General features: G+C 41.5%; 1 protein-coding gene and 1 long non-coding RNA gene across 2 annotated transcripts in view; one reads left to right on the top strand and one right to left on the bottom strand.

The window, feature by feature from the left end:
* Nucleotides 1–14,636, bottom strand: part of PPM1E (protein phosphatase, Mg2+/Mn2+ dependent 1E) — a 135,301-nt gene extending 120,665 nt beyond the window's left edge. The window contains exon 1 of the mRNA XM_075904681.1: nucleotides 14,146–14,636. Within this exon, the coding sequence (XP_075760796.1) occupies nucleotides 14,146–14,453 (308 nt within the window). The 5' untranslated portion in view covers nucleotides 14,454–14,636. The remainder of the gene's footprint in view (nucleotides 1–14,145) is intronic.
* A 155-nt stretch (nucleotides 14,637–14,791) lies between these two features.
* Nucleotides 14,792–21,937, top strand: LOC142819241 (uncharacterized). Its single transcript, XR_012897042.1, has 2 exons — nucleotides 14,792–18,542; nucleotides 20,496–21,937. It is a non-coding gene; the product is annotated as an uncharacterized LOC142819241 (long non-coding RNA).
* Nucleotides 21,938–22,814: the final 877 nt, after the last annotated feature.

Raw genomic sequence — 22,814 nt, 5'->3', positions numbered from 1 at the left:
CAACTAACTGAGAACTGAATTCTTATCTATAAGTACGCAAGGAGGAGGAGAGGATTGGACTTTGTCTGCGACCGAGGGCAGTACGAAGAAAACTGAGGGGAGTTGGGCCACACGTGTGAACTCCAAAGGTGCAAATGCCACGCTCTTCCCTGCCATGCATGCGTAGCCTGACCAGATACTGCTGGAAAAATCTCTGATCTGCAGTGCTAGGACAAGCCTAACACCAACAGTGGAGCATCTACAGGGACATCATTCGAAGAGGAACCAAAATACACAATTGGGCAGCAGCAGACAAAAAATAATTTTAACCAAACAAATACAATACACTATTTTGTTAAACAAACTACTAAAAAATGGAAAGCAGCATGTTTCTTCTGCATAGTAAAGTTTCAAGGCTTTATGAAGTCAATGTTCAGTTGTAAACTTTTGAAAGAACAACCATACTTTGTTCAGAATTACAAACATTTCAGAGTTACAAACAACTGCAATTCCCAACATGCTTGTAACTTTGAGATTCTACTGTATATTGCTTCATCAATTTTTTTAAGATAATAAATAAAGCTTAGTTGCAAATGAATTTTATATAAAACTAGGTCTTAAATAAACTCTGTATAAAAACTTACATACAGCGTTTGAGAGAGACAAAGTGGTAAGTGACCAGAAGATGAGCTGTTTAACTCAAATGCTTGTAGCATCCACCAACAGAAATTGCTCCAATGAAAGACATTATCTGACCTACCATATCGTGGGACCAACATGGCTACAAAAACACTTAAAGGATATTGGATCTTCTTATTTTGAATATTAATAAGAAACCATTTATCAGATAAATCTGACTATAATTAAAATAAGTGAATTCTGTGCTAAATTTTCAATTATATTTAATTCACATGCAAAAAAATCATAAATTATTTCTGTCTACACATACTACTTTACAATACTGGTATCCCATTGTTTAGAAAGCATCTTCTAATTCTTCCTTTGGACTCTTCCTCTCCCCCACAATACAGAAGTGGGTATTGTTATTGGAAAGTATTTTAAGACATTCAATAATCCATTGGAGATCAATACTTAATCCAGAGCAAAGAGTTTTCATTCTAATCCCAGAAGACAGATTTAGAACTCAATTTATTGTTTGCTCTCTGTGTTTTCTATTTGACTCCTTTACTAAAAATGGCAACATATGTCAGGACAGCTATCCATGTGGGATGTCTGTTTTACAGGATTTAAGTTTAAGTGCATGTGATCTGAAATTTCTTCATTTTGTGATGGACTATACAGCTCATACTGATAGCCAAAACTAATATTCAATTAAGTGATCATTTGGGTCATTTGTAATCGGCAAAATTGAAGAAAGGTTAACACCAATGAGAAAAGCTTAAAACAAGAGGAAGAGATTCAGATTAATAAATGCAAGATCACTTGTCCTTTTCAATTAACCAGCCTGGTGGTATAAACTGGGGCAAATTTTCTCCTAAATGACACCTTTTCTTCTCCCACAGACTTCAAAGGAAGTTGCATAGGAGTTCAATAACAGAGTAAAATCTGAACTTCTTTGCAGATGGTACAGAGTTACAGAATTATCTTTATGGAGCACATACAATCCAAAGGATGGGTGTAGGAAGAAGAGTTAAGGGAAGATTAGAGAATGACTGGTTTTCCTTTGTGCCAATGTTCATCATTTGGCGAGACAGAAGAATACAAGGTTGCTCCTTCTCTCTTCTGGCCCAAGAAAGATCACAATGCAATAGTAGGTCTCTCATCTTTACTTTAGTCCTCTAGAACCTGGCCAAAAAAAAAGCACTGGGAAGGGGTGAGAGGTGCAAGCTCTGGGAGGGAATTTGGGTACAGGAGGAAGTAGAGAAGAGGATGCTGGCTCAGGAAGGGGGCTCCAGGCTGGAGAGTGTTGGGGTCAGGTGGAAGGTTGGGGTGCTGAGCAAGCCACAGGCTTGTGGCTGTGAGGGTGCAGAAGTTTGGGCTGGGGTGCATGCGGGGCTCAGGGTAGGGAGTCTGGGAATATGATGGGCTCAGGACACAGATTTGCAGTGTGTGGATGGTGCAGGAGTGTTGTGGCAGAAGACTGAGGATGTGGGGGTGCAGGAGTTTGGGGATGTGAGAGGCTCAAGACAAGGGGTTCCAGTGTATGACAGGTTCAGGTTTGAGGTCTGGGGATGCAGGAGTGTTATGATGCTGCGGCCAGATGGAGGCTTGGCCCCAGTTGGGGGCTTGTTGGCCAGGTTTCATTTTTAAATAAAATATTTGTGTCAAACACAAAATGTTTCAGCATTGTCTTTATTTATGAGAGAGGCTGGGAACCTGTTTTGAGTCAGGGGTCACTGACCCACAGAAAAGTCAGTCGGGGCCACACAAGTGAGATTCAAAAAAACAACCACTCACGCCTCACTAATATAGCCCCAACTGTGCTGGTGGGGGGAGCGGACAGGGTGCTGGGGCGGGGTACTCATGGAGGAGGAGGGAACAGACAGAGCTGAGGCCAGTACCTGGGGATCCCGGGTCTCAGGAAGCACACGGGCTGCTCTTCCCCTCCCCTAAACAGCTGGTGCGCTTCCTGAAATGCCCAGTCTGTCATGTCACTGGGGACTTCCTTCCCCCCATCTGCCTGCCTGCACAGGGTGTGTGTGTGTGTGTAGCAGTCCTAGGACTGCAGGCTAGCTCCAACTTCTCAGAAAGCACACACTCTTCCTCTGCTCCCCACAACAGCCGCATGCTTCCTGAGAAGTTGGAGCTGGCATGCAGTCCCGAGATTCCTACTCCTTCCTTCCTCCCTTCCACTCCCTCCGCCCCCCCCCCCGCCCCGTGGAGGCAGGCAGCAGGGGGAAAAGTCTCTGGTGGTGTGACAGACCCGGCATTTCAGGAAGCGTGCCAGCTGTTTAGGGGAGGGGAAGAGCAGCCTGCTCTAACCCAACCCCCCCCTCTCCTTCCCCAAAGCCAGGCATACACACATACCCCAACCTAATCCCCCTCTCCTCCCCTTCCCTAAAGCCAGGCACATAAACACACCCCAACCCAATCCACCTCTCCTCCCCTTCCCCGAAGCCAGGCGCGTGCACACACACACACCCCCCAACCTAATCCCCCTCTCCTCCCCTTCCCCAAAGCCAGGCACACACCCCCCGCCCCAATCCCCCTCCCCCCAGCTCTAACCTAATTCCCAGGTCCAAGAGCCGCCACTAGAGCCGCGTGTCTCCCTCGGGCACTGAGGCACATGTGCTGAGCAACCGGCTTTGAACATGAGCTGGCCAGAATGCCATGTACAACCCAATCCCCCTCCTCTCCTCAGAGCCAGACACCTCCCCTCCTTGCTGTAACCCAATCCCCTTCCCCCCTCAACTTTATTCTCGGGTCCCGGTGTCAGAGCCTCTGTGCCGCTTCCGGGACGCCATGTGCACCACTGTCCCCCCCCCCCCCCCCCCCCCGCCCCGATCCTCTTCTCCAGAGCCAGGCATCTCCCCCTCCAATCTTATGCCCAGGTCCCGGAGCTGCTGTCACTGCTGCCGAAGCAGCTGCCTGCGCTCAGCAGCCAGCTGCTAGCAAGTGCAGGCTGGGACGCTGTGTGCATAGGATATGATGTAGTGCACTGGGGGCCGTGAGCGGAACGGCACAGGCCGTGAGAGCGTCTGACCTGAGAAGTTCTGGGTTCCGTCCCAGTTCCGTTAGGAACTGCAATTTTTTTCTTCGCAAGCTGCATGCAGCTCGTGAGCCTCGGGTTGGCCACCCCTGCACTAGTACTTTTTAAAAACAGAGAAACAATGGGCTCCCGCTACAGACAAGGATGATATTTCTAGATATCAAAGGGAAAGAAGTGAATACAGTTTTGGAATTGGGAAAAGGTTGTATAAAATTTGTTGCATTTTGAAATAATTTTGAATGGAATGAATATCAGTTCCTAATTTCTCCCTAATTTTCTGGTGAGTTAAAAGGTTTTAAAAACCAAAAGTTAAATTTATGCTTTCTAAAAAATAAGTGAGAATTAAAGAATTTTAATAAATTATATTACCATTATTAACCAATTATAAAACTGGAAAGTAGAACTAAAGATCTTTGATCCCAAACCAATGAGTAAAGTAACAAGAAGTTCCATTCCAATATGATGTGCTTGGTTGGATTAATAATAATCACCTAATATTGCCTCTGTAGAGCAATAGAGAAAAAGGAAGAAGCATAACTATTAACTAAATACCAGACTAGATCACTTTCTGGTCATTTATCCCTTCAGGTTGGGATTGAAGGAGAAGAAAATCCATACTGGAGCGGAGTACTTATACAGCATAGTGTAATAGTATTCATAGCCTATAATTAAAGGGTCACCCACCACTCTCTTTTAAGGGGTTAGTTTATATCTCAGTAATAAAATCTTATCCTAAGGAGATAGCAGAGCCCTAGCGCTGTGTGGGTATTAAAATTCCAACTCTTACTTTGATATGTTGCTTTTCTTTTTGGTTGACACATCACTCTGGAAATACAAAGCCTAAAGAAGCTGCTGTTTTCAAATGAGATGAGGTGTCCCAGGTCTTTACTGTAAATTACACAGCAAGAGAAATTGAACTTTCAACAAACTTGGGGTAATGAATGCATTGGATTGCTCCTTAAAGGAAAAAGGCCAACAAAAATACCATAAAGATTATTCTACACAGGGACTGGATCTTAATATTCCTATTTTTATTTGTGGAGGGCTGACCGCTAATGTATCCCATCTATAGCACACTTCCCTTCCTGTAACAAGATCTGCTATAAAAAGACAAGCCTAAGTGTTTCCCAGTTCAGACTTGCCTAGACTCAAGCAAACTTTTCCTGGGATCAGAGGGATAACAGCAGCTGAAGCACACCAGCCAGCTTTTCAATCCTGCTGGACCACTGGATATCTAGAAGCTTTTCAACTGATCACATGCAAAGTTCAGAACCGATGAGCCGTGCCAGAGCTTGAAAACCTTGGGATGGTCAGTCATTAGTTGCCTAAAGCTGTTTTCCATTCAGTATAAACATGAACAGAACTAATACTGCAATCTAGTTAACTTCTTCAACTTCAATATTAATTATTGAAGTACCCCAAGGCGGCTATTTTCCTTGCCATTTCTAATTTATGACTCTTGTGTTTACTTCTCTATAAAATGCCTTATTAGAATCTGGTGTCATTTTTTCTTCCTAACAAAGTATAAAAAGCATAACTGAAATATTTTTGTACAATTAGCTTGAGGTCTGCATTCATTTTACATGATCACTGAATATCTTGTAATGATAAAGCCACTAAAATATTTGGATAGTAATATTTCAATTAAACAATAACCAGAGGCAGATTACTACATTATAGTTTAAGGCAACAATCGGGAATATATTAGTAATCCATGACACATTACTGATTTGTAAACCCATATGTATACTGTCCTGGGACACACGTTATTTTTATAACCACTCGCATTATATAATCATGATAGTATTGCATAACATGGTTCAAAGAGCATCTGATGTTTTAGATAATTCCATATCATCCCATTTTTAACTTTTTTTCTGCCCAGTTACAATATTACAAAGGAGAAGAACACAAAGTAAAACACAGAGAATAACTCAGAACAAGTGACTTAGAAAAGCAATGATAAAGGAAGACATTGGCAATACCATTTTTCTACATACGACAGCCACTGTAGCTTTTGCTTTTGGTGTAATCATGTGAACAGTTTGGCAGAACAACAGTAAGAAGACAGTCATGCTTCAATAACAGAACAGTCTTTATAATACCTAATAATACATTATAAAGCACTCAGAAGGTTTAGCTGCAGATTCAAGAAAATATTACATAAAATCACTTCTCAGAATTACAACTGAATGATCTATTACTTCTATGTCTATGTGGGGAAACATCTTCAGCACTGAAGAGAAAATATAATCAAAACTTTTAAAATAAAAATATTCTGGACAAACAAGTGTTTTTATGCACAAAGCTGGAAGCACAGATCCTTTGGAGGAACTATTTCTAATTAATAGTAATAATATTTCATAATAATACAATGCACTTTTATACATTCTTTCACCTGAGAAGCTCAAAGTTTTTAAATTAATCCTCATAAGAAAAAGGCTACCTAAATAAACAATTAATCCTCCATGAGTTTGATATAAAATATCTATTTTTAACAGTATAGAGAAACACTACAAAGTAGCAGGAAGGGTACTATGTCTAAGTGAAATACAGAGTAAACTTAGGTAGGAGGAATGCAATTACTTGGGATTTGGCCTGGACATATGAGTTAAAAATATCATCCTTACAAAAGTTTACTAAGAGATCTTTAAAGATCACAGTGAATGAGGCTCAGTCTTCTATCATTCAAAAGATGGGAGTCCAAAGAAAGTCTTACTTTTGACCTAGCCAGAGCACTCAATTGGCTGAAGATTTTTAGGTGGTTTATAATTATATATGACAAAGGGTGAATAAAAAACTATAGGTAAGGTCCTATGAAATTCATGGTCCATGCTGGTCAATTTCATAGTCATAAGATTTAAAACATCATAAATCTCATGATTTCAGCTATTTAAATCTGAAATTTCACAGTGTTGTAATTATAGGGGTCCTGACTCAAAAAGGAGTTGGGGGAACTCACAAGATTATTGTGTGGAGGTTTGTGATATTACTAGCCCTTACTTATGCTGCTGCTGGCAGTGGTGCTGCCTTCAGAGCTGGGCAGATGTAGAGCGGTGGCTGCTGGACAGGAGCCCAACTCTGAAGGCATAGCCACTGCCAGCAGCAAGGCAGAAGAACAGCATGGTATTGCCACCCTTGCTTTTGCGCTGCTACTGGTCGGGTGCCACTTTCAGAGCTGGGCATGTAGACAACAGCCACTGCTCTCTGGCCACCCAGGTCTGAAGCCAGCAGAGAAGTAAGGATGTAATACAGTGATCCATCCCATAATGACCTCGTGACATACACACCCCACAACTCCTTTTGAGTCAGGACCCCCAATTTGAGAAACACTGATTTCCCTTGTAAAATCTGTACAGTGTAGGGTAAAAGCACACAAAAGATCAATTTCACCAGCGAGACCAGTTTGTCACCTGTTTTTCATGGCCATGAATTGGGTAGGGCCCCAGCTTTAGGATACAAGCACACACATTACCACCTAGTATGTCCAATTAATGTTAACGATAGTCATTTGAGACTTGAAAGGAGAATATACTGCTTTCTATAGGCTTATTCTGACAGTACACATTATTCTGACAGTACACATTCAAAATCCCATTATCTTAAATTGGAATAACAGAAGTTAGACACCTAGCAGATACTTCATATCAAGATTCTTCCATGATAAGATGCAAAAAGTTTACACTTAGGTATGCTATATCATGAGAATCCTTTACTAGAGGCTTAAAATCAATAAGGCTGTGTCTACACTGGCACCTTTTTCCGGAAATGATTAAAACGGAACAGTTTTCTGTTATAAGTATTTCCGGAAAAAGAACGTCTACATTGGCAGGATGCTTTTCCAGAAAAGCGTCTGTGGCAAATGTAAAGGCGCTTTTCCGGAAAAAAGCCCCGATCGTCATTTTCGCGATCGGGGCTTTTTTGCGGAAAAGACTACTGTGCTGTCTACACTGGCCCTTTTCTGGAACAGTTTTCCGGAAAAAGGACTTTTGCCCAAGCGGGAGCAGCATAGTTTTTCCGGAAAAGCAGCTGATTTCTTACAGTAAATCATCACTGCTTTTCCGGAAATTCAAGGGGCCAGTGTAGACAGCTCTGCTTTTCCGGAATAAGTGGCCCAGTGTAGACACAGCCTAAGTGATTATGGTTTGTCTTGTACGTGTGAATTAATCAGAAGCACCTAAATCACTTAGCAGCACAAATCCCATTGCCCATTGCAAATAAATGGGATTTCTACTCCTAATTCACTTTGATTTTATATAAAGTGCCAAAGCTTATCTTTCCAGTGTTTAACTCATGTTGAGCAGGTGTTCCTTTTTGTTAAAATACATCTTATTTTGATTAAATTAAAACAAGTCTTGTTACAAAAATCTCACTTTTCTAAAAAAGGAAAGAGGGAAGGTTTGATCTGGAGATGTTTTGGTAGCAACCTAGAAAATTTCTCATTATATAGGGTAGGGCTACTCAACGCATGGCCCGTGGGTCACATACAGCCCGTGACCCATTTGCGGCCCATGGGTGGGAGCCAAAACAAAAAAGAAGTCAATATAATGGTCTTCTGTTGATACAGTTTTTAATTGTTAAATTCCTGGACTGTCATTGCTCATTAAAAGTGCTGTCATATGCGTAGAAATTGGGTAAATATTGCATTTTATTAATACCAGCAGAACTGACTTAAATGGGGCCTCTGTGTTGTATAGTCTTACTGTAATCTTTGTATTCATGCCCGTCAGTGTGAAATAAGCTATTTGCATATATTTGCATGTATATGCAAACACACTTAAGTTGTGGCTCTGGGCATATGCTGTGAGTATCACTGTGCTCCCTAGGGCTTCCAAAGTTGAGTAGCCCTGGTATTGGGCAATACTATCCCCCATATAAATTTAAGAAATTCAGAGAGTTTGGGTTTTAATAAGGAAACTCAGCCTACATTTCAAGATCAAAAAAATACAGTGCTGTAGCCTCTGTGTCATGTGGCCAATAGAAGGGTATTTTGTGCAGTGTCTCCCTCTAGTAAAATGATTTGACACACAGGTGCCAAAACTCTTGAGGTTGCATGAGCTAATACTGCATAAAAGTTAAGCAGAAATATTCTTAACCTCTTTTTGAAAAAATAAACATAACTTTCTACAATGTTTCAAACATGCGCATGCTTCATTAGCATTGTTTTGAAAATTAAAATCAGTATGGTAAATACGACCTATTTGCAAATGATAATGATTTTCAAAATAAATTCTGCTCACTTCTAAAAGGTTGTGGGAAACCCAACATTTATCATCAAACTTAAGAACAAAGTTTTATTGAGAGATAAAATTAACCTCTCATAAAAGAGAAGCAGGCACAATTAGTGAGAATGCTGAAGTTTCAATTTCTTTCCCAACTCTCCTTAAAAGTTAATTCCTATGCCTGAAAGAGGCTTCAATGAAGAGTTATTACAGCCACGAATCCCCAGTGAATTCATCCAACAGTGGAGTAAATTGAGGGAAGTTAAGTAACAATTAAAAGTACAAAGCAAATTGGTGCTAGAGTTCAGAATAAAATAAAAAATGGTCTTGATGGTCAGTCTCTCATTTGTAATCATTAGACAATTCTCAACACAGAAGTAACTGATAGCCACATAATCCATTTACTGTCAGCACATGCAACATCAACATTTCTATTCTAAAGCCAGGCAAAGGATTAAACAATCCAAACACGAAAAAGGAAAGTATTCCTTCTATGTCAATCTCTCCGTTGAACACAGTGGGTAAGTTCTATAGTTGTACTTCCTGCTACGTTACCTATATTCAAACACTTAAATGCAAATGGGTGGAGGCTTTTTAGATCATCAATAGAACCTAGAATATACAACAGGAAAAATGACACAGTGTACCACAAACTTCTAAATATGTAATGCTGAAATATCTACAAGTGCGTAACTATCCAACCACAATAGATATAAGGATAATGAAATATTGGTTAATATCACAGCAGACAGAAAAGAAATCAACATCTGCCCTCAACAGCAAGAGAGAGGAAGCCTTATTTATGAGATAAGAGAGATAGCTGGAGGTCATACCTTTCCATGGGGGTATATTTTCAAAATGACTGCTTTGAATTTTTTTCAAAACAGTTTTGAATGTAAACAGATATTAAACCATAAAAAGTATTTTACTGTGTACTTAGTAAGACCCAAGATCATTAAAAGTGAATTTTAAAAAAATGTCTATTAAATGGTCACTGTTTATGCTGTTTGTATACTGTTCACATTCATTCAGTCCAACCTGAATAATTAAAAACAGCTAATTCAAACAGAATTTCTGGTTCTTAGAGCACTAACTTTATGATGCAATGTCTTGGTTGCAAATATTGCCTAAGAATATTTACCTTTGGACAAATAAATTGCACTCTTTTCTTAATTAAATATTTCTGTTAAACTTAGGGTTTCTAAAACCTTGTGTGTTTCAGTCCTAAACTTGGGACTATACCAGCGATGATGAGCAGGCCACATGAGTGCCCCTTCATCTCAGTGGGCCGCAAGATTGTTGTAACCAAAATGATCTCGCAGGATACAATAATTTTGCTACCTAGAATTTACAGGGTGTCAGGTTTGAACCATAGCAGCACTTTGATTGGATGCAGGAGGAGTTCACAGCTCTCACAGTCAGTATTGTGTTCAATCAGCACAAACCACACTTCACGTGCCCTTGCTTTAAGTGCATGTCACTTTAGTAATACCAGTAGGAAAACACACCTATATAGATGGAAACCAGAAGAATCTGGCAACTTTTGCACATGGACCACAAAACAAAACATCTCACAGGACACATACAAAATTCTGGTGAGCTGCATGTGGCGCACAGGTTGCAACTTGCCCACCCACCACTGGTCCAAATTGTCCCAACAGTGTTCCTTTAATGTTCACTGGCCACATTTATGATTTATCCTCTGTAAAGGAAAGTAAGCAGATAATTCTTACATGTTGTCCTTTACAAGCTACAAATTGCAAGGAATGTTCTGTGTTCCTCGAAATAACTATTTGGTCATTGTCATTTTCAAGTTAAATTGGGTCTAAAAATTTGACCTAGCAAAAAATTGCTTTTACAGAAATTGAGACTAGGTAACTATTTCTGTATTTTTAATTCCAATAAACATTTAAAAATACAGCATTTCACCATTAAGAACTTGAAAATGAAACAGAATATAAACAGTTGTGAAAATGATTACTAAGATTATTGTACAAGCTAAGAGAAATGCAAAAGCACATAGTGACAAGTCAACTGGATTTTTAAAATTATTTGACTTTTAATAAGAAAAGGCAACATTTCTTCTTTCCATAGATAACATATGACTTTTAAACAGATAGCATTGAAAACAAATCCTTCACTTACTGCTTGCTACTTCAAGAATCAGACTAGTAATTTATATTTAAAGTTTGACTCAGAAAATTTAGAGGTCTGATTCTGGAATACAGAAGTCAATGGGACCTTTGCAATTGGCTTCAACTGGCACAGGCTCAGGCCCTAGAATACGTTGTTGCTCATTCTCATCTCCTCATCCCATCTCTCTATCCACTTCGCTAATATTCATTTATTTATATTTATATTACATACTTTCTGTGTTAATGGTTTATACAGCTTTTCAAGTGATTTGGCAAAAATGCCTTTATTAAATGTGTTTTGGATATTTTAATAAATAGTGTTAATATAGAGAATGTTATTTTTTTCTTAAATACAATTTATTGTTACATCTAATTTTAACTACTTTTTCTAGTCAAAACTTCCAGAAAGGGTCAAACTTACAGTCTGATCCTGCTCCCACTGAAATCACCTCTAGTATTGCCATTGATTTCAATAAAAGGAGGATTGGAACTTTCATGTTTTTTATTTGCTCCTATTTAGTAACTTTTCAAAATACACATTTTACACAATCAGCAAGCAGTTACAATCAGAATATTAGAATGAATCAAGGCTTCAAAGCCACCATTCCAATACATGCTCCAAAAGAGTGACTATTAGCTTCTTTCTCTCTTGTACCTTATCTTTTACTATTCACTTTGATGTGCGTCCTTCAGAAAATGAACAGTACAGATATCAATATTGCATTAATCTAATTTTCTAAAGATATGGTGTTGCTAGAAAGAAATCATACACTTCAAATTTCATGGGTAGAAAAGAGCAGAAAATAAAAAAAAACAGGAGCTCTTCTGAGGCTGAGCTACATTATAAGGAAAATTGCTATACTTTGTCATCACTGGAGGCATGATCTCATTTCTGATCCATAGCCTCTCAAAATAAAACAAAAGAACAAAATATTTCCTGATGCTTGAAATAACTGAAAAACAGCTGCTGAATTTTGCACAGTAGTGGGTCTTGACTGCACATTATGCAAGCCAGTCATTTAACTACTATATAGTTATAGTCACAGAAAACATGCTTTGACAACATTTACTTCCTTGCCAGTGAGACAGTAGTAAAAGATACCACTTCATTTTTATTTTCATGTTCAGTTTAATCATTTGTGCAAGTAACTTTACTAAAATCACTATAGCTACTCAACTCTGTAAGCAACTGCAGAATTGAGCATTTAGCTTGCAAGTGGAAATCATTCCACTTTGATTTGTTGTTTTATATACATTCGTTTGTTGAAAAGAATCTATGGTTTTTTGCTAAGATACTAAAAAAAGTACCACCTACATCTGAAAATCATTCAAGACTTTCAGAAATTGCATTTTATTTTAAATGCTAGCTTACATAGTTGAGTATAAAACACCTAGTTGTGTAAGTCTATGGTTATGATTGCATAATCTAATACAGAAATTCTATTTGCAAAAATGGGAGGCTTAACAATTAAAACTCTGCGTAACACCTCCTCAGACAGAGGACTATTGTAATAGCATAATCTCTGTATTCCCTTGGTTTTGAGGCAGATGCTGCCTTCTGCTTCATGAAACAGGAAGCTATAAGGAGATTTTGTGTTGCCGTCACCAGGAACAAAACCAAATCTATAAAGCAATTAATTCAAAAACCCATAGATATGCACAAAGGTGAAAAAGCAGCAGAAGACCACTCCATGACAGAGAGATCCCTTCATACTGTTTTTTTTTTATGCTCTTGCCTGCTTAATCTGAAAAGAGAGAGACACAAATTGTGCCATAGAGCCCAGTTCTTCAAGCACTGACTTAAATGAAGAATTCAAGTGTAGTGCAGGTTTACAGAATTGGACCCACAATAATTTGTTATACTCCATGTACTTCTACCAAAAGGCAAATAAATCTGTTCCCATTTCTCACATCCTATTGAGATTTATTTTCCTTTTGCTCCATGCACAAGTCTGGCTTTTAAAAAGATATTTAAAAAGGCGTGTGAATGGAAAAGCTTTGTCCTTGAAGGCCCATGTTCTGCTGTCCCTGTCATCCACAAATGCAGAAGTCAGATCAGAATTTAAGAGAAGCAGATCATGTAGTTGTAAAACTTGCTTTTCTGTGTGAGTGTGTGTGCCCGCAATGGAGTAACACCTTTCATTACAATTAACAGCTCAATGTCAGAAAGCTCCCCAGCCTGCTGTGCATATTTTCACAGGTTCATCTGTCTCCTCCTATAGCATCAGTTTTGCAAGGTCCTTTTTGAAAGACTCACCATTAACAACCATGCCTATTTCAAACCTACACAGTCAAACACAATACATAGGACGAATAACTGATCTTTAGATTCCAGTCCGCAGACCTTTCCACACTGGGAATATGTCCCTTATGTGTTCCCTTTATGTTCTAGTCCTTTACAAAGCACAGATCTGGAAATTGCCCCTGCCCAGCAAAAACCACGATGTACATGGTTTTCCTCTCTCTCTCTCTCTGACAGGACAAATAGCCCCAACATCACTGGGAGCCTTCTCCTTATGTTGCCTCTTCATATTGCCTCTTTTTTTCTTTTCTTGCATTAGAAACTAACTTCTTGGCAGTTGATTCCACATTTACAAACCTCCTGCTGGGAACAGTCAGTTTCAGACGCAGAATGGCAGAATCCTTCCTGCTCTGGCACCAGAACGTAAGACATGACCCAAGCTGCTCTAGAGAGGGATGCCCAGGGCTTCAACTAGCTCCCCTGTCCCAGCACGATGGAGGGAACGAGACAAAAGGAATGGGGGGGGGGGATAAAACAGGAAGAGACGGCCATGGGTCTCTCCCTGCTGACCTCTCCTAGGCATCTCAACACCAAAAGTGGCCTGTCCCCCACGCTTCCCTTGTGGCCCCTAACCACTCAGTGCTCCCTCTGCCCCTTCAAGCCATGGCCATTATTCCCTGGTCCCACTGCCTCTTCCAGAGCCCACACGCCTGCCCCTTCAAGTCCGCCCTGCCCCTCCCCAGAGCTCCCCAGCCCGGTCCGTCGTGCCCCCCTCAGCCTGGTCTGCCCTGCCCCCCACCCCAGATCGGTCTGCCCTACCTCCCCCCTCCCGGTCAGCCCTGCCCCGCCCTGCCCTGCCCCTCCAGAGCCCCCGAGGTCCCCCAGCCCGGCACTCACTACTTGTAGAGCTGCTGCAGGCAGAGGTCCAGGCACTCGCCCTCCACCTCCTCCTCGATGATGTGCTCGGAGAGCGGCCGGGGCAGCGGCGGCAGCGGTGGCGGAGGGGTGGGAGGCTGGGGGTCCCCGGCGTCGCTCTCCTCCGCCTCCCCGGGGGTGGCCGCTGCCCCTTCCCCTTCTGCCCCGACGGCGGGGGGCGCGGGGGCCGGCTCGGCCCCGAAGGGCCCGCGGAACTCGCCCAGGAAGAGCTCCAGGAAGCGGCGGTAGGTCTTCTCCTCAGCGCTGCTGCCCAAGCCGCCGGCGGCCATCGCTTCGCATTCCCGGCTTGCCTGCCGGCGGATCAGCACTGCGCCCGCAGAGAGCTCCCTACCCGCCTACCGGCCGGCCAACCTCCCTCCCTGCGCGCGCTCTCCCGAGCCGGCCCCGCGGGGGCGCGCACGCGGCGGGGGCAGGGTGGGCAGCGGGGAGCGGCGCAGGGAGCGAGGGGAGGAGGGGGAGTGGAGGCTCGTGCGCCGCGCGGGAAAAAAAAAAAAAAAAAAAACCCACCGGCCCTCAGGGAGCTGAGAGACTACGCGTCACAGGGGAGGGGGAGGGGCCGAGGCATGAAAGCGCGCGGACTTGGCGCGAGGCTGAAGCTGCTCTGTCCCTCCCCCACCCACCCACGAAAAGAGGGAGACGGAGCCGCAGGCGGAGGGATGGACCGACGGACACTCCCTGACAGATCACCAGAGAGAGGGGCGGATGCTCGTTCGTGCACAAGCTGCCCGAGCACCCCCCCGCCCCGGCCCCCATGCTGCAGGCAGAGAGGCGCGAGGCAGACGCGGGTAAGTGCTCAGAGGGTGTCCCTCGCCTTGGCCGCAGGGCTGTGTGCGCGCAGCGCGGGCCCAGCAGCAGGCCACCTGACAAGAACCAGCTTAAAACAAAGGGGCGAAGGGGGGCTTGTGCCCGAGGGCTCTTGGGAGCAGCCTGTTTTTTCCGCTCCCTGTGTTATGGGTGCCGGGGTGAGCGAGCGTGCTGAGAATGAAGCGTGTCCCAGTTGCAACCTTCCATCAGAGCGGTCTGACTGGTAGGTGTGTTACGAACATCCCGGAGACGAGCACGTTTATCCCACTGCTTTGTGTGTTTATAACTTCACGAGAAACTAGACCACACATCTCTAGTATGTGATCAGTTTAATAGGGCCATCGACGTGGATATGCCAGGAAATCAGAGGGTGTTGTACTCGCCTTTCACTTCTAGGTGATCAAGACAGTAAACCAACATTGTTGTAAATCTAGCAAAATGCAATCCAGAGTATGGATGTTAGTGGGTAGTTGAGTAAATGAATAACTGATGGATAGCCTGGGTTTATCAGTTCACCCCCCTTGCTGCCCATGAGCTGTCTTTAAGCAGGCTTCCCACCAGCACAGCATCTGCCTGCCCCACCCCTGCACTCTGATGGAGGTGGAGATTGAGGGGTGCAGACTGGAGCCTATATGCATGGGAAGATGGCTCCGTGGACCTGCCTGCCAAAGGGAGCAGGCAGGAGCCAATGCTTGGGGAGAGCCAGATTAAAAGCTGGTTCCCACCAGCAGCACAGTGCCACCTTGCCTCTCCCCCCTAGGCTGCTACCTCTATCAGAGCAACAGTGGGAGGGAGGGGCAAGGATGGCTGCTGTGAGGCAGCCTCTGTGCACAGCTAGCCTGTCCATGGGGGTCTGAGCTCCCTGTGTACAGAGGCTGTTCCACGCAGCAGCCCCTGTCCACGGGGGTCTGAGCTCCCCACAGACAGAGGCTGCTGCGTGGACTAACCTGTGTTCTGGGAGCTCAGACTGCCCGCGGACAGGGGCTGCCACCACCCCGTGCTGCTGCCTCTTATACAGAAGCAGTGGCGTGGGGTGGCAGGCAGCCAGTCTGCACAGGGAGCTGTTTAAATTTTAAACTTGTCTCCCCTCACGGACCAGCTCCCACCTGCCACCCTGTGCTGTTACCGGCTCTGCCCCTGGCCCTGAGGAATATTGACTAGTCATGTAACTGCTCAGATTTCATGTGGTTACACGAGTATTCAATTACATGATTTTTAACATCCCTAATCCAGAGTGAACTTTTCAGTAATTAAAAGTGTAATTATCCATCTGAGTATACAGTAGTTTTTACTATGTATGGTCTCAAAGTTTTTCAAGTCAAAATTAATTAGCATAGTGGGAATATATCAAGTTAATAGCCACTGGAAAGGCATTACAATAGAAAATAACTCACCTGGAGTTATTCAACTGATGCATGTGGAGCCATGGACTACTGCAGAGTCAGAAGTGGTCTAATAGATTGATTTATGGGCTTAGTTTCTGGGCCTGATCTAAAACCCATTGAAGTCAATGGAAAGAGATCACTTAATTTTATTGAGCTTTATATCCAGTTTTCTGTGGAATAAAGGAAGCTGGTAGTTTATGGAAACAGACACCAAATTTCAGGTTTCAGGAATGGAATGGGTGATTTCAGGTAATCATATACCCATCTTCTGAAATATGATTTGACCTGTAGTTCTGATATTATTTTCAAGATTAAAGTTGTATATGAATTATGCTTCCATATTAGATGTACTGGATAATGGAATTCATGGTGGTCAAAAGATGTTCCATAGAATATAATTTCTTCAAAATTATATCTGGTTGGTGAAATATAAATGGCCACTGATAAACTACTGGTCTAATAAATATCCTTTATTTATGAAAAAGCAGCATGTTGATTTGTTCATTGCTACTAAAAGCAGTCCAGAGCCATCAGGTCTACAAACATCCACAATGAGTGGGTATAATTGTCACTGAGAATAAAAATGCCCTTTTAGCAAAGGAAAGGACAGATACTCTTAACATCAACTGTACCTTGGAGAATTACAAATTACAGGCCTAATTTTTCAAAAATATTCTCAATTTTTAGTTAATTACAATAAGGTCAGTAGCACTAGTACCCTAGCAATTACTATTGAATCTCAAGTACTGTAGTAAATTTTGAGGAATATTATTCCAGTGCCCAAGTTAATTTTATAATTTCTCTGGCAATCTTACTGCTTGATCACGTGGCAACTTTGTAAAAAGTCACACGTGTGAGAAGCAAAATTTCAGTTGTTTTTTTTTTTCTTTCACAGCCAAAAATCATTAAAGTGATACACAAATTATACATATATGTAGCTGATACTGAAAATACATTCAGGTTTTTTTCCAGTATTACACTTACATACTTTCTAATTTACAGTGCTTTTCTATAAGTCTATCAGGCAGGTTTAAAAGCAAAATAAAAATAGTCCACAGCTGCAGTTGATATTTTTAAGTCCATGTGTGACTGCAACATCAGCGAAAGAGTTAAGACCTGAAGATAATATAAGTCTCTAAAAATGGGATGCAAGTGAGCCACTGATCACTGGTTATAGTCCACTAGTAAATCATAGGATAATAGGGGTCCCAATGAATTAGGCCCCTGACAATATTAATGTATCTTGTCATATTAAATGTACACAATTCTAAAAATTACCATTATACTAATACAGTGTACTGTTAGGAAAACAATTAATATTTCAATAGGCTGTCTAATCTTCACATGGCTTTACAAAACTGCAATTCAGACTTGCCAAGGAACGTTTAAACAAATTTATTTTAACTCTTGATTAATTTTGTCTTAACTCCTAAAAATGCATTTCTTAGTCTACTTTAACAGCATATTAAAATATTTGAGAATAGCAGTTCTGTTTCATATTATGTTAAAGTTGCCAGCTGCCTGTGATTTACCTTGGCAGTCCCCATGTGTTTTCCATCATTTGTGTAATTGAAAAGGACACTACAAAGTTATATGCTATTCAATTTAAATTACTCGGGATACTTGGTTAGGTTTTGGTACTACAGATCAAGTTAGCATTATTTTGTTTCTAGTATTAAATTAAGAGGTTATGGATCTAAGCCAGGGTGACATTTGTTTCTGGAGGGAGGGGAGAAGATGAAGAACCATTCTCATTAACCTACCTTACAGACCATATGGTAATCGTGGGTGGTGTGGCTACGTTAGGCAGCCAAGAGTCTGCCATTGATTCACGATAAGACTCTGTGGGTGTGCAATTATCACAAAAAGTAGCTTCACTGTTATCTTGCTTCTGTCCCAAAAGGAGAATCCAAATACAGTTTTCTGTCTTGCATAGGACTAATCTGATTGTGTGATTGGCTCCTACATTGTTTTGGTTTTTTTCCGGCAACCCTGTGAGAGAAATTCTAGAGTGCTTTAATGAACTCCAGACTGCTGAGCAACAGTGTTATGAATGGTTCCTGTGCCCCAAAACACAAATCAAGGCAATTTGGGGCTGAAAACTTTAGGTTACAGTATATTGTCAAGTAGAAGATGAGCTTTAAAGGTTACCTCCAAAGGAAATCAAAGGTACTAGTGTGATTTTTTTTTGTTAATTCATCGTGCTATATAAAAGGTTATATAAAGGCCTTATTCCCAAAAATGTGTTTGTCTCCTTTATTTTAGCCTGAAAAATATAAAAATATCATGTTCTCCTTGCTAGTTTTGTTGGACAAAATAGAAGTTTTCTCAGCTCATGCGTGAAGAAGGGAGGGATAATGAGATTTACAGAGAAATGCTTTCTATCACTTTTTCATCAGAATTTTCCTAATGTCTTAAATTGACATTACCAAAATTAAAAAGAAAAAAACAAGGACAAACTTCTGTTTTGTTGAGTTTCTGCTAAGAAGCACAGCTTTTTATGGCTCCCTAGTTCTCAAGGTGGATCTGAGCCAGCACCAGAGTAGGTAAGAACAGCCTTGGTTCACTAACTTAACAACAAATTGCCCAAAGGATTATATTCCAAAAGGGGATCATCAGAACACAGTGCACTCCAGACACACTCTGACCTGACAGCTTTCTACCCCTTATGCTTGGGTAGAGAGGGTATCAACCACTCAGAAACTGAATATGCCAGGTGACCAGCAACTGAGAGCTCCCTATGCTGGGGCAGTGCTCAATAAGTCAGATCCATTTGCTTTTTTTCTTCTTCTTCTTCTTCTTCCAGAGTAGCACAGAAGGGCCAGAATTCATCAGAAAAACTATCCCAAGAAGTTTTAAATAGTCTGACTAAAAATCCCTTGCCCCTCTAAAGTGTTTAGTTTTCACTCTTTGTACATGTGATGTAATCTTATTAGGAATCCAGGAGTTCAGTGTCTTCCAGGAAAAACAGAGTAGGCAAAATCTAAAATGCAAATATAAAAAGCTACACAGAAAGAAAAGCATGCAGCCTATCCTCACTTCCCAAAAAATCAACCGTCCACTTTTCAAGCTTTTATTACTCAATATGTAGATGCAATAAATAAATGGCACATACATTTTAAAGATAACTGCAAGAGGAAAAAGTATCTAGTAAAAAATTCTTTATCTTTCTGCAGAGATGCTATTTAACCATCAGGGCATTCTTTACATAACACATTAGGTTTTTTCATGGCATGCATGGAAAATGGAGTTTAATAAAAATGATGTTTTCAATCTGATACTTACCATTCCTACTTAAAGAGTTAATGAGGTGTATAGCATATTTATCCACGTATTTGCAGCCAAATGTTCAAAGCAGAAAGATCTGGAATCCAATGATGTAATTTCATGTCATAGGAAACATTTTTTAGTATTACCCACATCTAACCTCATGGTCAAATCCCCAATTGATTTCCTGCATAAAAAGAAGAATTACAAGTGAGCACTGTGGCAGGATTTGAGCAAGCCTTGGGGAAGTGACCTGGACTGTGTAGAGGAGCATGATGAAATGCTTCTTTTTAACCATGAAAGAGACTTTAGTACATTGACACGTACTTGGGAGCATCAAGAAGTATTTAGAGGTGATCCAATAGTGTGTCATCACTGAAAAGCTTATAAACAAACTTTTTTACATGATCTTTTAAAAGGTTTTTGCAACAAACAAGAAGGCATTTTGGAAGATTAACTTGTGTGTCCATGGTCAACGGGAGCTAGGGTCAAAGTAGGCTTTATCAGACCTTTTGCACATAGAATGTAATGTTCTTAGTTTTAAGTAACTATTGCTGTTGGTTTGGACCAACTTAAGTTTACAACAGTACTGTGTACACATTTGTATCATGATAATATATTGCATTACATTACTGTTGAAAGAAACTACCATCCTTGTACTGAATTGTTTGGAAGCATGACATGAAAGACACTGTCTCAAAACCATTACAGTGCCTTCCCTGTGATTTATGAAAATATGCTTATGAATATGCATAAATGGAAATACTTTATGCACAATTATTATTGTAAGATATTGGAAAGCTTGTAATCTACTCATTGTGTATATTCTATTTGCATGCATTACCATTTCTGCAGTTGAAGTTTGGAATATTGACTGTAGATCTATCATCAACGTGTTTCATGTTGGGAAAAGCCTTTTACCAGACCATCAGGAACAATAATAAAGAAGCCAAACACAGAGCTAATGGCCCACTAGCAAGACTCAAGTGGGAAAGAACTGTCTTCCTGCATGTCACCTGATGCTGGATCTTGAATTTTGTACTTTCACAGAGGTGTGGGGGAATCTAACAAGGCTTCTCACCCTAGGGAAATTCTAAGTAAACAATGATTGTCTTTAGCTTTACAGACAACTAGTGCACCCCAAGAGGATACATGAAAACACCAAGTAGCAAAAGAATTGTAACGAGAGGATGGATCCAGGTCAGAAAAGACATCTCTGGATCAAGAAGGACTTCATCTGAAATAAGAGTTAGAGTGAAAAATTATGATTTGTAACTAATTATCTTAGTGTATTAAGCTCAGTTTGTGTGTTCGTTTTGTTTAGTAACCTACATTGTTCTCTTATCTCTTTTGACCACTTAAATCCTACTTTTAATACACGTCTTTATTAATAAACCCAGTGTAAATAACTGATATGAGGGGGCAAGCACAAGGGTGGAGTTTCGAGAGAACGGGGGTGAGTGGGGAGGGAAGAGAGGGCGGCGGCAGCAGCAGTGAACACTGGGACACAGCTTGTTTTTCTTCCTGTTCCCCTGACGATAAGAGAATGAGGGGAAAGTACTTGGATTCTGTGCAGGCCTCTCACTCCTGGCTGGTGAAGGGAGGGGGCAGAGGTGTAAATCACGGAATCCAAGTTCTTTCCCCTTGCTCCCTGATGGTCAGGGAAGCAGGAAGAAAAGCAAGCTGTAGTAAGATGAAGGCCTAAAACATAAGTCCAGGTAGTACAGGCCTAGCTAACAATGGACAACACTTGGCTAATATAAAAAGCAAAGCTAAGCGGTGAGCAAGAGGCAGGCACCGGCTCACAGAACTTGGCACAAACAGAGCTATGATTGCAAAACACTAATTGGTAATATGCCCAGGTGTTGAACAGTAGTTGGTTATGGGCATAAGTTGAAAGCACATGGTAACACCAGGTCATTAAAAAGGATCCTGCTACACACTCCCCACAGATACAGACCCAGGTTCAGGAAAGAGTCTAAAATGACAGCATGATGGATAGAAATGATCTAATCAAACCATGAGGTACAGGGTGATGGGTGGGATTTAAGTAGGATCTGAGGGTGGTAACCTGACCTGTCAGGAGTGATGTGTAACTTGTTTGTATCTGTATATAAAGTGGTGTCTTGGGAGGACAGTCTTTGGATGACCGGGGGTGGGAGGGTGGAGAGGGCTGTGGGACCTCCCACTGATTGAGTCATTCCATTGTTACGAGTACATATGTGTAATGGTTCAGTAGAGTCTACTGACAACTATTACTGTACTTTGCTTAACAATAAACCTGACTGAGCACCTTCGGTCCTAATCTGATTTGTGGGTTTTGGGGGCTCTTTTGGGGTCTGCTGTGAAGACTAAGTGCACAGTTTGACAGCACACACCATGGAGCACACATGCAATCAGTCTTCTGGTTATCATCATCCATGAAGCCAGAGATCTGTGAGGACGCCTTGGCAGTAAATCCTGACCCTGCCTGATTGACTGCTCAAGCCACATCCCGGTGCACCCAGCTGCTGCCCGTCACCCCCATTCTCTCTAAACTCCATCCTTGGGCAAACAGCTGTGCATATCTAATTTCAATTGGTAAAGGAGGTGAACATTTTATGAGCTTGCTTTGTATACACTTTATACAAAGAGTAAAATGGACTTATCTGGGATTTTGATCCCATTGTGGCTTCATCTGGGTGTTGTTGTCAAGTCCCTTTGAACCTTCCCAGAGCTGAGTTGATCTCATTGTTTGTATGCCTCTGCTGAGGGCTGCAACCCCAACTCTTTGCCAACACTGGAGCAAACCACAGGGTCGTTCTAAACAGGGTAGGGTGGTGGAGTGTCCCAAAAAACAGGAAGGCAGTCTCACTGGTATTTCAGCACATCGAGTAACAGTCTCAAGGGGATTTTTTTGCCCAAACCTGTCACACGTACTACTGTGATATAAAAAAGGTATGTTTCAAAGGAATGACACAGAATATGTAAGTATGTCTTGTATCTCAAATAAGCCAATCACTTCTCCATTTAACTGATTTTAACTGGATCCCAACAAGTGCAGCAACAAAGTGAACTGAGTTAGTACAGTGAGGAGGTCTTTGTTTACAAGCTACATCAAGTTCCAATGTTTAGATTCAGTCTCAGATAACCAACAGCTACAATTTTTTTCAAATAACAATTCTCTGAACACTG

This window comes from Pelodiscus sinensis, chromosome 21 (genome assembly GCF_049634645.1).
Source record: "Pelodiscus sinensis isolate JC-2024 chromosome 21, ASM4963464v1, whole genome shotgun sequence".
NCBI classification, from domain to species: domain Eukaryota; kingdom Metazoa; phylum Chordata; order Testudines; family Trionychidae; genus Pelodiscus; species Pelodiscus sinensis.
This window is presented reverse-complemented; position numbering and strand designations above follow the sequence as displayed.